Source organism: Sander lucioperca, chromosome 9, assembly GCF_008315115.2.
Source record: "Sander lucioperca isolate FBNREF2018 chromosome 9, SLUC_FBN_1.2, whole genome shotgun sequence".
NCBI lineage: Eukaryota > Metazoa > Chordata > Actinopteri > Perciformes > Percidae > Sander > Sander lucioperca.
This window is the reverse complement of record NC_050181.1, coordinates 1,582,109-1,595,596: the sequence shown is the minus strand read 5'-3', so window position 1 is coordinate 1,595,596 and position 13,488 is coordinate 1,582,109. Positions and strand designations below refer to the sequence as shown.

Below are 13,488 nucleotides of genomic sequence, written 5' to 3'. Positions count from 1 at the left end.
TAATATTGCCAGATGTGAAAGACCTGCTGCATGGTTCTTCTGTCCTTGCAATCGTGCATGCACGTCTGCAAACCTTTGTGATTACATAATTGCGACTGGCTCACGGACCCGGCGGCAAAAAGCACTGTGGAAATGTTGTATTATTTCTCCATTGGTCTGTTGCATGACCATCAAAAACACCCACTCACTCTTTGTTAAGAACCCTTGTCCCATGGAATCTTGCCTGTGGTATTTGAAGCACTGAAAAATCCCACTTAAAAAAACTCAACAGCAGCGTACCTTTCCAGAAACAATGTTCAGCTGAACTTCACTGGAAAAAATTAAACACTGCAGTATCTGCATTCCTATCTGCATACTGGAGGAAATAATGGGAGAGTATTTTTTTGTGTGTGTTTTGATTAAACTGGAAGTCACCAACCCTGACCCAAGGGTATGCGTGTGTGTGTGTGTGTGTGTGTGTGTGTGTGTGTGTGTGTGTGTATAGGCAGCAGAGTGAGTTAGGGCCAAGCAGCGTTTTGCAATTCAAACCATCTGTCTGAAAGCCTTCTCTCTTGGTGTGGGTTCTCTTCAGAGATCAATACCTCAGATTTGATCTTGTTGTCTCCGAAGCAGAGGTGCTGGAGGTAGGCAGCAGCGTTGGACTGGACTGACTGGACTACAAAGATGTACAAAGATTAACGTGAGAAAGATGTGATGTGAGAGAATGAAGTCGCGGTGAGGGATCAAGGGAGAAGAGGGAGGTGGGGCTTATCGATGTAGATTATCTGTCGCCAACAGCAATGAAATTCACGTTTCATTGACAGCAATGATATAGGGACCAGCTAAAACTGGGGCTGGATCTTTTTTTCCCCTTTTTGTTTTTTGAGGGGGGGGGGCTAAGTTTTATTCCCGCATGTCATTAACATTGCTGTTTATAAATGTAGGGATATCAATGGATATTCATTTTGCTAAATTTTTTTCTTTATTTTGCTTTTGATACATTCTCCATATTCGGTTTCTGCTTTTTAATCCACACTTTTGCACATTTTGATTAGATGTTTTCTCAGAGTTGTGAGAGGTTTGGGCTGCATATAGAAGCCCTGTTTGCTCTGCTCTTATGTAGAACCTGCGTCTCTTTGATGTCTCTTATTCTTGATGCAGCATCCCCGTGGAGATAATTTCAGTTCAGTCTAATTTAACATAAACATATGCACACACAAACAATCTCCAGATTGCACAGATACAAATACACACACCACTGAGAGCCGTAGGATAACTCAGTACACAGCTTAGAGCATGCACGCGCACAAACACACACACACACACACACACACACACACACACACACACACACACACACACACACACACACACACACACACACACACACACACACACACACATACACACAATCCAGCACACTCAGATAGCAGTCAAACACACACACATACACACTCATTGACTTGTCTTGTAGTGGAAGTTTTTCTTGTAAGCAGCAGGAATGCGTATCAAAAACACCAGATGAAACAAATAAGGATAAGAACGATTTGAGGATTAAACCAAAGTTTGGTCTTTGAGTATTTATTTACATTTGCAAATGCAGAGAAAACAGTTTCACAAGTACTCATGGCACATCTGAAAGGGTCTTCTGACCCAGCTAGAAAACCATACATCTATATAGTAAAAACTCACTTAAACCACCCCCCTCCAGGATAAGTTTAGCAGCTACGCAGATGAAAAAACACCATAAACAGTCACAATGACTTTACAACCTTTCCCCTCTGATCCTGCTCTCTACTTAGCCTAAACACCTGTTAAAGCAAGAGACAGAAGGAGATACAGTTCAAAATGTTATGGCCCTTTTCCTCCTTATCTGCTAAAGGTAAACAGTAGGAACGCTGAGTTCCAAAAAGAGAAGGATATTCTCAACTAGGCCAGAGTTTATGATGCCAGTTGCTTCTTCCCTTGGAGTCTCTAAGTCTATAACAAAATTAAAGATTATTAGGAAACTCCTGTAAAATATATAAGAGTATCTTGTAAGATATCAAACTATAATGTTAAAATAAAATTCCCATTACAGCCTACACACCCATCATCAAAGGCAGTGCAGAAGAGCCAGGATTAGAAAGCTTTTGTCTCTCTGTGTTTCATAATGGGCCAATGGGATAAACCCAAAATGGGTAAATTGAAGAGAGAATTATTTCAATGGTTATTTTTTCTCACTCTCACTTTAAGTCCACTCTCTCTTCAACAATTTGCTTTTCTTTAGTGTTTTTTCCCTCTTTTTTTTTTTACCTCTCAATATATCTCTCTGTTTATTTCCCTGCCTTGTTCCAGGCAATATCCTACACAAACATACATGCACACAACGTTAACATACATAATGTTGTGATACACATACAGTACAGTAGCACACGCCTCCATAAATATGATCAGAGATGACATAACCTTGTTGAGGTCACCCTGTGGGTTAATTGGCCGATAAGACATCTAACGTTACGGCTGAGCGAGCTGTCAGATGTGTGTGTATGTTTTTTTTCATTTTTTTTTTTTTTTACATTTGTTGGGTTCCGGTAGGTGTACAGATCTAGTTATTGGCATATTATGTTTATCAATATTAATAAAGTTATGAATATGGTTATTAATAACTTTATCAAATCAACAAAATCAAAACGGGGCACCACCCTGAAACTTCAGGGGCCAACATTGATCTGTGAAATAGTCTCATTAAAATTAAAATACCGACCTTAACTTGGTTAATCTATCTGGTATTCTTAAAGGGACAAAAGGAAGTGTGAGTCCGAGCACAGACTGTGTTCAACCAGCTTGTTATTACAGTAGGTACACAAATAATCACAAACAACCACTAATTAAAGTATAGTAGAATTTATTAACTTCAAAATTATCAATGACCAATCAATAATCCTTTGATCAATTAAAACCAATATACGTTTCTTTTAAGTACAACAAAACAAAGCAAACGAAAGACATGTAGTGACCATGTCTGTGTGTGTGTGTGTGTGTGTGTGTGTGTGTGTGTGTGCGTGTGCGTGTGCATGTGTGTGCATGTGTGCGCGCTTGCGAGCGTGTGTTTCAGATCAAAGATAAAATCCTGCTGCCTTTCAGCTCAGGGAGATGATGTCATTCTCTGCACAGCAAGAAGTGACTCTGGCAAACAGCTGACTTTACTCACGATGATAAAAAAAATCATCCTTTTCTTGCAGCTGCAGCATGACATCATATGTCATGCATTACATTTTGCCAAATTTAACATATGGTTATTACTTACTTACTAAACCACAGTGTATTGACTTGTAAAATGTATGCATAATATGCACATTCTCCTCCGTAGGAGATTACATTATTATTATTATTATTATTATTATTATTATTATTATTATTGTTATTATTATTATACGAATTGTGCTGGTTAATTATATACATATTTTAGTTTCCTCAGAGCAAGTTTACTCTGGGGACCACAACAGATTTAAACAAATTAGAAAAGTCAGAGTAATGTTAGCATGTTTACAGGACATAGCTAATATGTGACAGTCTCATAACAATGGCTAACGATGCTTGTGTAAGTTACGTAACAACCAAACGTATTTTACCCCAACCTCCCGATCTTTTCCTAAACCTAACCAAGTAGTTCTGTTGCCTAAACAGGTTCTGCACTGCAGGGGCTTGTGCAGGCGCACTTATTGCTCGTGTTGCTTGAGATTCGTAGCCTGGAAATCCAGACCCAAATCCGAATGATTAAGGGTCTGGCAATGAGTAATGAAAATGGCCCTACTCGAGGGGCGGCACCAAGCATTGAAAATCTCACTGCACGCAATTAGATAACACTACGACCAATCACAACAATACACGGGGTGACGTATCCAGAGCTTAGCTACCAGCGGAGATAACTGGTAGATTAAACTCTTGCCGTATCTGGTCGACAAAACAGCAAAAACGTCCTTCATGCAAAGGAACGATTCGAGCGCTGTCTTCTGTTCCTCTTTTAGATAAAAAGCCAATTCTAACTCGTTCATTGTAGCGGCCAAAGCCGTTTCAAACCACAGGTGTTCATCAGTAGCCATCTTGCAATGTTTACTATTGCTTTCGACGTTGCAGCGCTGTCGTCATCTCTTTAGCTCGCCTCTGGCCCGCCTATATCAGATACACCGATGTGATTGGTGCAGTTTGGCTACAAGGGCATAGTTAATGAGCATCATTACTGAATGCCAGAGTGACTCGCTGAGCAAATTCTAATTGTGCTCTCGCGAGAACTCTGGATTAGAGCCCTGCGCGGGACTGTTTTCTTCATCCCGCTCCCGCCCGCACCCGCAACATGTGTGTTACACTCCGACATTATGTGTGTCACATCATAATGTCAAGGTTATCAAAAACCCAGGACGCCTTCTTGGCCCTCTTGAGCAGCAGATAAGATGAGACAGAGAGAAGACACATGACAGGCCCAGCTAATTACCGTCATGAAGCCAGAAGCTAGTTATTTAGAATCTTCTTCTGACCACAAACACTGACACTGCCGCCTTAACACCCCGCATAAACACACAGAGTCCAAACGGCTAACAGAGTTAAGACTGATTTGTCGAGGTGGCTTAGATGCACACACACACACACACACACACACACACACACACACACACACACACACACACACACACACACACACACACATACACACAAAAGAACAAAGTCATACAAACCCACAAAGACAGATAACAGAAGCTGTAATTACACAGTCGCTGTTCAGCCGAGGGTGAACAACACGGCAGTTAAGAGAGGACGCCTTATTCCAAACACACAGATCTAAGGATAGGATGTTTTACCTCTATTACAGCTATGATTACAACCTTAGAGGAGAAGAGTAGATATGTGCAGATGTGACTAGAGATGTACACTCTCAAATGCACACATATAATTATGTGAGTACATACATTAGGACATAGACACTTTGGAAGACGAAGGTCGACGACAATTATAATGTGTTACATCATTCCTCAAGGTTATCAGAGTTTGTGTTTATATGTGTGTTAAACCACTCAAGACATAAAAGTGGTTTGCAGCAAAATGGGATGATTTTCCTCTTACCCTCTCTCTCTCTTTGTGTGTGTATGTGTATGTGTGTGTGTCGGGGGGTGGGGGGGGGGTGTCTCTAGAGAGGGAGATCTTTTGTCTATTCAACGGCCAGTTGTGTGTGTATGTTCGTGGCGACGGGCAAAAAGAGTGAACAGTAATTGGTAGGCAGGAGAAAACTCACTTCATTTTCTTGGTTGGCTGGTCACTGAATTCAGGTAAGGATTAAAAGCAGCAGAGAGGTGCAGTGGAACTTGTGTAAGTGATTTACTGCCTTTACAACTTCTCTTTTAAAGTTGTTCTCATTTCTAAATGAATGCCTGTGTGTCCCTTCAGACCTAGGGGTATCTGGGCAGGTACAAGGCCACAAGCTGGATAGCACTGTGGGTTAGAAAGAAGTGGAGATACAGAAATGATGTCTTTCTCAAGCGCTGGACGTTTATTTCTGAGCCAAATATCTCTCTTTTCGTTGTTGTTTTAGTTTCTTTTCAAAAAGTAATTAAATAACAATGCCAACAGATAGGCCTAGCACACACCAGGACACTGGACAATTAACAACACATACAATTATAAAATACACTATAATTATATAAATATCTCGATACTATGAGATCCTAGACTGTAACTTTAGCCATTACATGGAATATATAATATAAAAATGGTCTATAATTACACTGAATACAATAAACAAACCAATATGTAAAGCATTGGTATAGATCAGATAAAATACAACACCCATTAATAACTATTATTAATAATTGTGAAATAGATACCTAGTCTTACGGTATAATATATCAAAAATACATCAACAAATGACACTATAGATCATATTACATCTTGAAACAATTGCTATAGCACATTCAAGTAGGTAGACACAAGCTACATGGCTATCTTGCTATCTGTTAGATTATTCCTTTAAAGTGAACACATACAACAGATCAGAGGCTACATTGGATTACTTCTATAAACTACATTACAATACAAACAACCTTTTCATAGATCAAATACCACGTGACGGTGTGATAATCAATCACCAACACAACGCATCGGTCTGCCGTTTGTGTGTGTCTACAGGCACGCGCACATCAACTGACGGCGGCGTAGCCTCCATAGAACATTGACAGGCTCTGGCTAACAAAATGTATACTGAACAGAGCACCGGCGATACAAACAAAATGATACAAAGTACAGAGAGACTTAATAGACATTACACTTAAACTTAAACATTGTTACACTTAAACATACTGATGTTCAATCAACACGACACTGTTTACAGTCCGGACAGAAAGACGAGAGAACGGAATCTTCACTGACGGTGACAGGCTAACTTCAACTAGCTTCTGCTAGCTCGCTAGCTAAAGCTGCTAGCAAATACATATAAACACCTCCTAATAACCTTTCTACACAGAACATGACCACATACATCATATAGACAACTGTACTGGTGATATACTCTTTTGATACATATTAACAGAGATTGGAGAGGTTTACAAATATACCTGTGGGTTGGAAAGAAGTGGAGATACAGAAATGATGTCTTTCTCAAGCGCTGGACGTTTATTTCTGAGCGCTCAAGCTACTGTCTCCACGGCAACCCACTACGGTGAAGCAGTGCACTGAAGCGTCATCTACCGGCATGAAGTGACATGCATGGAAATGTTATCTTAAATGTAATAAAATAAAAAAATAGGAGGGGGTAACTTTTTTTTTAAAACTAATATATAAGGGCATTTTATCTACCCATTACACTTGCAGCACTGGGTCGCAATAAATTTAAGTTTATGTTTTGAAGTATTAGACAAGTAACACACAGCAAGCCCTGTGGACAAAAAGTGAGGTGTGTTTAAAGGACTAGATATTGCATGGGAGTTTTGACAGTTTGGTCATTTTCCATCACCATATCTAGACCCATAAAAGAGAGATAGCTAATGCCAACTCAACCTTCATAATAATGTGGGATGAACACAACACAGAGGCTGCCATAGAACTCAACAGTGTGGTTCCGGAAGTGCAAACTCCAATTAATTGTATTCTTAAGGATTTTCATTATTAGCCATAATGTCTAAACCATCCCGAGTAGCCTTACCACGAGCTACAAGAAGTGAAATGATGGTTTATGCTTCTGTAGAAGCCACAAGTACGTATAACATCAAAAAAGTTTTAAGAAAAACATGTTTTATTTGCGATGTCATGGAGTACCACCACCCACAATCCTAAGTGTAACAGTGACGTCTCTGATTGGTGGAGCTCACTGTTACCATGGAAATGTTTACCGCACCTGCAAACCCGCGAACGGCTATAGTGAGCTGCTACAATTGAAGTCTATGATTGTGTATGTACACAGTCTTGTACCTTTGAGTTTTTTTGAAACATCAATGGAGATATTGAATGGGGAAAATCACTTTCGTTAGCAGATTGACATCGGCTGCTTGTGATCGCCGTGCACATGCATTTTCAGCAAATATCTGTACAATTCTATAATATATGGCGTACACTATAAAACATCACTACTGTTTGATATCTTTCTCAATTGTTTATTTTTTAAATGGGGTTCAGTTTAAGGACACTAACGTGTGCAGGAGGAGCTGGGGATCAAACCACCAACCCTGCGATTAGTGGGCGACCCACCGAGCATGAGCTGCCCAAGTATAGTATCTTACCTGCATGTCTTAGGCTGTGGGAGGAAACCGGAGCACCCGGAGTAAACCCAAACAGACACATGGGGAAAACATGCCAACTCCACACAGAAAGGCTCCTGTTGGATGGATTTGAACCCTCCAGGACCCTTTCTGTGAGAGGTCGATGCTAGACGCTGAGTCACAGTGCTGCCCTAAAAGGTGTAGCCCTAACCAGTCTCACTCCTCATGCCTAAACCTAACTAGGGGCTGCGTTATTCCACTGTAGCTCGGCCTGCGTGTTAGTTCTGAGCAGCTGTCGCAGTGGCTCCACCAGTGTAGCATAGACGGGTTTCCTGTTTACAAACATTACAGGGTGCGTGCGCATACCAGGGGCAGAAAGCCAGATTGGTGAGCTGGTCCACTACTGCAACAACCTTAAGCTTTGCTTATTGTTTGTATATAGCTAACTGCTGACTCAATAAAACGTGATTTTAGTTGGATCTGTTTGTCTGTCTTTAATTTTGCAGTGTTACTGTGATATATATGTATGGCTATAATTATCATTTTAGGCTAATGTAATAGCCAATGTTAGCAGCAGGGTTACCCCTGAGTGTACCCCTATGGTTGGTTTATGCGTTAAAATAATGGCCAGGATTTCCGGGAAAAGGTACGATATGTGTGTCTCCATTTCAAAACATCACTGCAGGGTGACTGTTTTTAGCAGCAGAGGTTGATTGTGGGCGAGAGGGCGACAACACTGTCGTGGTTAGCTCGCCGAAACTCTACTGCCGCTGTCTCGGCAACGTTAGCTAATGTCCGCTAGCATATAGGCTAACTATAGCCAGTTAGCTTTGTGTGTAACGTAATAAAAACCCACCCATCTCGTAGGAGCGAAGCTTCATATTTTATTCAATAACATTATGGTACAAAAGGAGCACTAACGCCACTGGTCTTAATGTTGACAACGTGGACGCAGATATAAGAAACTACGAAGGCAGTCGTAATATTTACCTAGCTAGCAGGCTAGGCTAACGCTGTTGCGCTAACGTTAGCAAAACATCGGCGTAGCTTTAGCTAGCAGTCTAAACTTGTCTCGGTAACTATCTATGGTCCGGACTCGAGTACTACAACCCTGACAGGTAGATATCACTTAGCTGAACAACTGAACAAGCTGCAACTTTTCTGATTGATACAATGGGAGCCTGACCCTTACATATGACCCCAGTCTGCCCTTCTTATGGCTTGAAGCCATAACCTCCGCCGGTTTTTGCCAAAAACATGCTTCCCCCTAGGTATGTTAAACATCAGGCACCCATCGCTGGCTCTGTTTGTACAATTTACCACGCAACAACTCCTTGGCATTTTTGACTTACGCTATGCTGCTACTACTACTGGCTACACGAAACACGTCTTCTTTCTGCCCCCCCGGTTGCGTGCGCAAGCAGTGATGACGTTGCCGAGAAATCCATGTATAGTTTGGCAAGAATTTGCTGAACCAGGAAGTCAGTCCTAGGAAGGAGCGTAGTGCGAAGTGATACGGAGTACCTCCAACATGGCGACTTCGGGTCTGATGACACATCGTGAAAACCCTATTTGCGCATCTGTTCATGTGCGCTGCAGGAGTTATGTTTCTGTTTGTTGAATGCGTTGTTCAGTGCAAATATAACTGAGAGTGTAGTTTAATCTCAGTAATGATGGTACAGTGGGTTATTACTGTCGCTCTGTTGGAGGCAAATGTTCCACAGTGCTGTAGTTACGCAGATCACGGAGATTTTATTGAGAGTTGACTTTACGGCAGTTAAGTTGAAGTAGGTCAAACGAATAAAAAAAAAATATGTAATTAACTGCCCCTACCAGCAGGCAGCAGCGTAGCCATGTAATACTGTCAATTTACAGAGGGCATTTAAATGTATGTATGATAGTTTCTATGTTAATGTTAACTGTTAGCTCATATGCCTATAACTGGTAAGGATTTAGATATACAGATATACTGAATGCTGTCTATTTAGTTTGGGATTTAAGTTAATGGTTTATTTGTAACTTAGTTATAGGATCATACACAGTATTTACTTTGTACTTATATCATTTCAGAACCACACCTCCATGTAGGCATCCACATACTGTTGGAGAAATGAGCGTGGGTTGATTGTGAGGCAATAAAGGATAATTACGAAGTGACACTTGTCTGGTTCTTATCGGACCCCCTTCAGTGGACTCGGATTCACTCGGAGCATATGCATAAATGCCACTGTCTGCAAACACAACACCACTGAGTCACAGTGCTGCCCTAAAAGGTGTAGCCCTAACCAGTCTCACTCCTCATGCCTAAACCTAACTAATAAAGGCAATGAACACTAGCCTATCACAGGTAGTGTTGGGTGGGTCATCACTTCCCCATCCTTGGCCGGAACTTTAGCTAATGTTTACAAAGCTGGTCTTTTAGGTGGCCTGATTTGTCTTCCTTGGCACTGAAGACTATTGGAGATGGGAGGAAGGGGGGCGAACTTCAGCTTGCCTTCAGACTCTGACTGACGCTTGGAATTTAGTGGGAAGCGAACAGGCTGGGGCAGTTTGGAAATAGGGGGCAAGTGGGTGTACCTGTGCTCCAACTTGAGCTTCCTCAGTTCATCTGTCAGCCTTTTGTTCTCCTCTTCTACTTCTTTGTTCTTCGCCTCGTACGCTCTGAGGAGTCCGTGTGATGCCATTACCTTTTCTTTCAGGTTTCTGTTATCCCACAGACACTCTTGGTACTTCTGTATTGCGTCGTCTGGTCGCCTTGCCAACTTGCACTTAAGCTCCTCAATCTCCTTGTTCTTCTTTTTCAGAAGTTGAACGTCTTGAGTTTTCATAGAGAGCAGGGTATGCCTCTGCTGGTTGTACATCAGCTTTAGATAGGAACTTAGATTTGGCATTTTACACCTAATTCTATCTCGGCGTGAAATGGCTAAATGCCGCTGCAGTATTGTGACTTTGATGTCGTGCTCAAGCTGAAGTCTCTTGTTCTTCAGCCTGAGAGACTTGACTGTACCTTCATTTTCCCTGACCGTTTCTTCTAGCGTGGCCTTCTCAGCATCCTGGAGGTTTAGCATCCGTTTCTGCTGCACAGCTTGTTCTCTATACTGCTGCACCTCATGCTCTAACTTCTCCTTCTCTGCCGTGATCTTGGCCAATGTGTTCTCAGCAAGCTGATGGACCTTATCAGCAGAAACTACAGACAGTGTCTGTGCCATCTTTGTTTCTGCCAGCTGCTCCCTCACTTTTTCCAGCTGGTACCTCAGAGAATCCAATTTCCTCTTTACCATGACCAGCTCTGCGCTCCTTGAATCGGCTTCACGCTCCTTGTCTTTTAATTTATTATGCTGTTTTCGAATCAATTTGTTCATCTGACCCATTTCCTCCTGAGCCTTGAAGAAATTCTCCGTGAGGATTTTTTTTTCTGTCCTGACACCCTCAATCTGGACTGTTAGCCGTCTTTTCTGGCTATCTGATTCACTAATCAGATTTCTCACATTTATAATCTCCATGTCTCTGGCCATATTGTTCTTGGCGACCTCTCTTTCCTTATTTTGGAAATTGGTTTTCAGTTCACTGCAGCTATTCAGTTCACTTTCCAGGTTTTCTATGAGCTTACGCTGTTTCTCTGCCTCTTTTTTCTGATTTTTGGAATGCACGGTTAGGGTTTTCTTTTCTTGCTGCACAATTTCCATATTGTTTTCCAGTTTCTTATACAAAATAGTCAAGTCCTCATTCTTGCTTGTCAATATCCCGATCTCCTTTGATAAGAGATGTATTTCTTTCTTATAGATGTAATTTTGTTTTTTTTGTCTTATAAGTTCATTCAGTTGTCTCTCACATTGTTCTTGTACTGTCTCAAGTCTGTCTTTAAAAGGAGTCAGCTTTTCCACTTCTTCTTTGCAACATTGTGCATATGATCTCAATTTAATTAACTCCTCTGTTATCAAATTCATATCTGTTTCCTTGTTTTGCAACAGTTGGTTCTGTTCTTCAATTTTTTTGAGGGCATAATATTTATTCCCTGTCAACTCTTGCACCTGATGACGCAATTTCTGCACACGCAAGATCAAATCTTTTTTCTCCGTCTGTGTGTTAATTAACTTTTCTAACTCCTTCTCCTTCTGCTCCCTGAACGTCTTCTCCACGGAGAAATTGTTCTGATATTCCTGAGACTCCTTCGTGAGAAGCTCAATTATCTCTTCTGACTTAGTCTTCTCATTGGCCCTGCTGGTCTTTTCGTCCCAAAGTTCAGTTTTGATATTGTGTAGGTCTTTCCTTAACTTCTCTACATGCCTGTCCCTGTAAGCAATTTTCTTTTTTAGTAGAGTAACCTCACCCTCTTCCTTTTTTAAAGCGATATCTGCTGTAACTAGTTTGGCGAGCCTTTTTTTCTGCTCCGTGTTTTGGTCCATTAGCCGTTGCTCGTTAAGTTTTGCCCTGTTAAGTTCACGCTGTAGTTTTTCCATTTCCATAGCTTTAGTGTCAGTGTTTTTTTGCGGCTTCATTGTTTCAAATGTAATTATTGAATGGATAGTGTAATAAATAGTCTTTCCCTGTTTTTCTCTGTCACTGGAATTGCATTAATAGGCAACAGATGCATGGGTACATGTTAACCTCCTGCCAGCTGAAGTTTTTCACATGCACTGCAGCCCAAGCAAACTAAATGTAAGGTAATTAAAGCATATACGTATAGTTTTCTGCAACAGGGAAATAAACTAGGACACATTCAGAGTGTTTAAGTTCAAAACTGTGAAATGATCTCCAACAAGGTACTCACTCCTACAATAAAAGGTTGAAATGGGATTCTATGACACTGGACACACCTTAAAAAGAATGGTGGTGATGTCATGACATTCCAATGATGACATCATCAAGATTAAAGGCTCAAAAGGCAACAGTTGATGCTAGACCTTTTGATCATTGGTTTTGATTTTGTATCCTCCGACAGATGGTCTAGTTGCTTACCTTTTCCAGTAATTTAAAGTGGCAAGCATAGATATAGAACAATAGATATGACATGTAATTCTGACTTGCCATTCCAGGATGGAACCACTTGGCGGCCATCTTACCAGGGTTAAGTTTTAGAATTGCTTCAATTGGAATCAATGGGGAAAGAGGCTCATGTTGTCTTTATAATCCTTATATTTTTCTACCAATACATCAATAGTGGTTTTAATTCAAAGTAAAGACTGTAAGACAACTGTGCCTTTCTAGAAAGAAACAAAAAATAGAGATTTGGGTGGAATTTTGATTGATATAGCTCCAAGAGAACAAGTAATTCATTCAATTATAAAGATAATCTTATAATTTTGCATTTATATTGCAGGTCAATTTTGCCTGAACTTAATATGTAAAAACTGTCTTTGGTATTCTGAATGGCGAATATATAATAAACAATATTTTTTTAATGTAGAAATCCTAAATAGGTTCAGTATTATGGCCTACAGAGAGGTAGTTACGATAAGACATGAGAGACACATCCAACTGTAATTTATTAATACATTTATATATATATATATATGTATATATATATATATATATATATATATATATATATATATATATAAACGGTGGGGTGACCAGGCTTTTGCAGTTGCTGCTCCGAGACTCTGAGTTCTTTCTTTATATTGTATGATATGTGTTTTTATTCTTGGTTTCGTTGTTAAGCACTTTGGATAGCTGCTGGTTGCTGTAAAGTGCTATATAAATAAAGTTTGATTGATTGATTTATTTATCAATCAATCAATTAACATTTATTTATATAGCACTTTACAGTAACCAACATGTATCC

General features: G+C 40.4%; 1 protein-coding gene across 2 annotated transcripts in view; it reads right to left on the bottom strand.

The window, feature by feature from the left end:
• Positions 1 to 12,486, bottom strand: part of LOC116041819 (protein BCAP-like) — a 128,021-nt gene extending 115,535 nt beyond the window's left edge. The window contains exon 1 of one of the 2 annotated variants that reach the window (XM_036004770.1): positions 10,281 to 12,486. In XM_036004770.1, coding sequence (XP_035860663.1) covers positions 10,281 to 12,202 — 1,922 coding nt within the window. In that variant the 5' untranslated portion in view covers positions 12,203 to 12,486. Of the gene's footprint in view, positions 1 to 9,691 lie in introns of those variants that run through there. The other variant, XM_031287873.2, reaches the window with a different exon arrangement.
• Between the last annotated feature and the right edge of the window lie 1,002 nt (positions 12,487 to 13,488).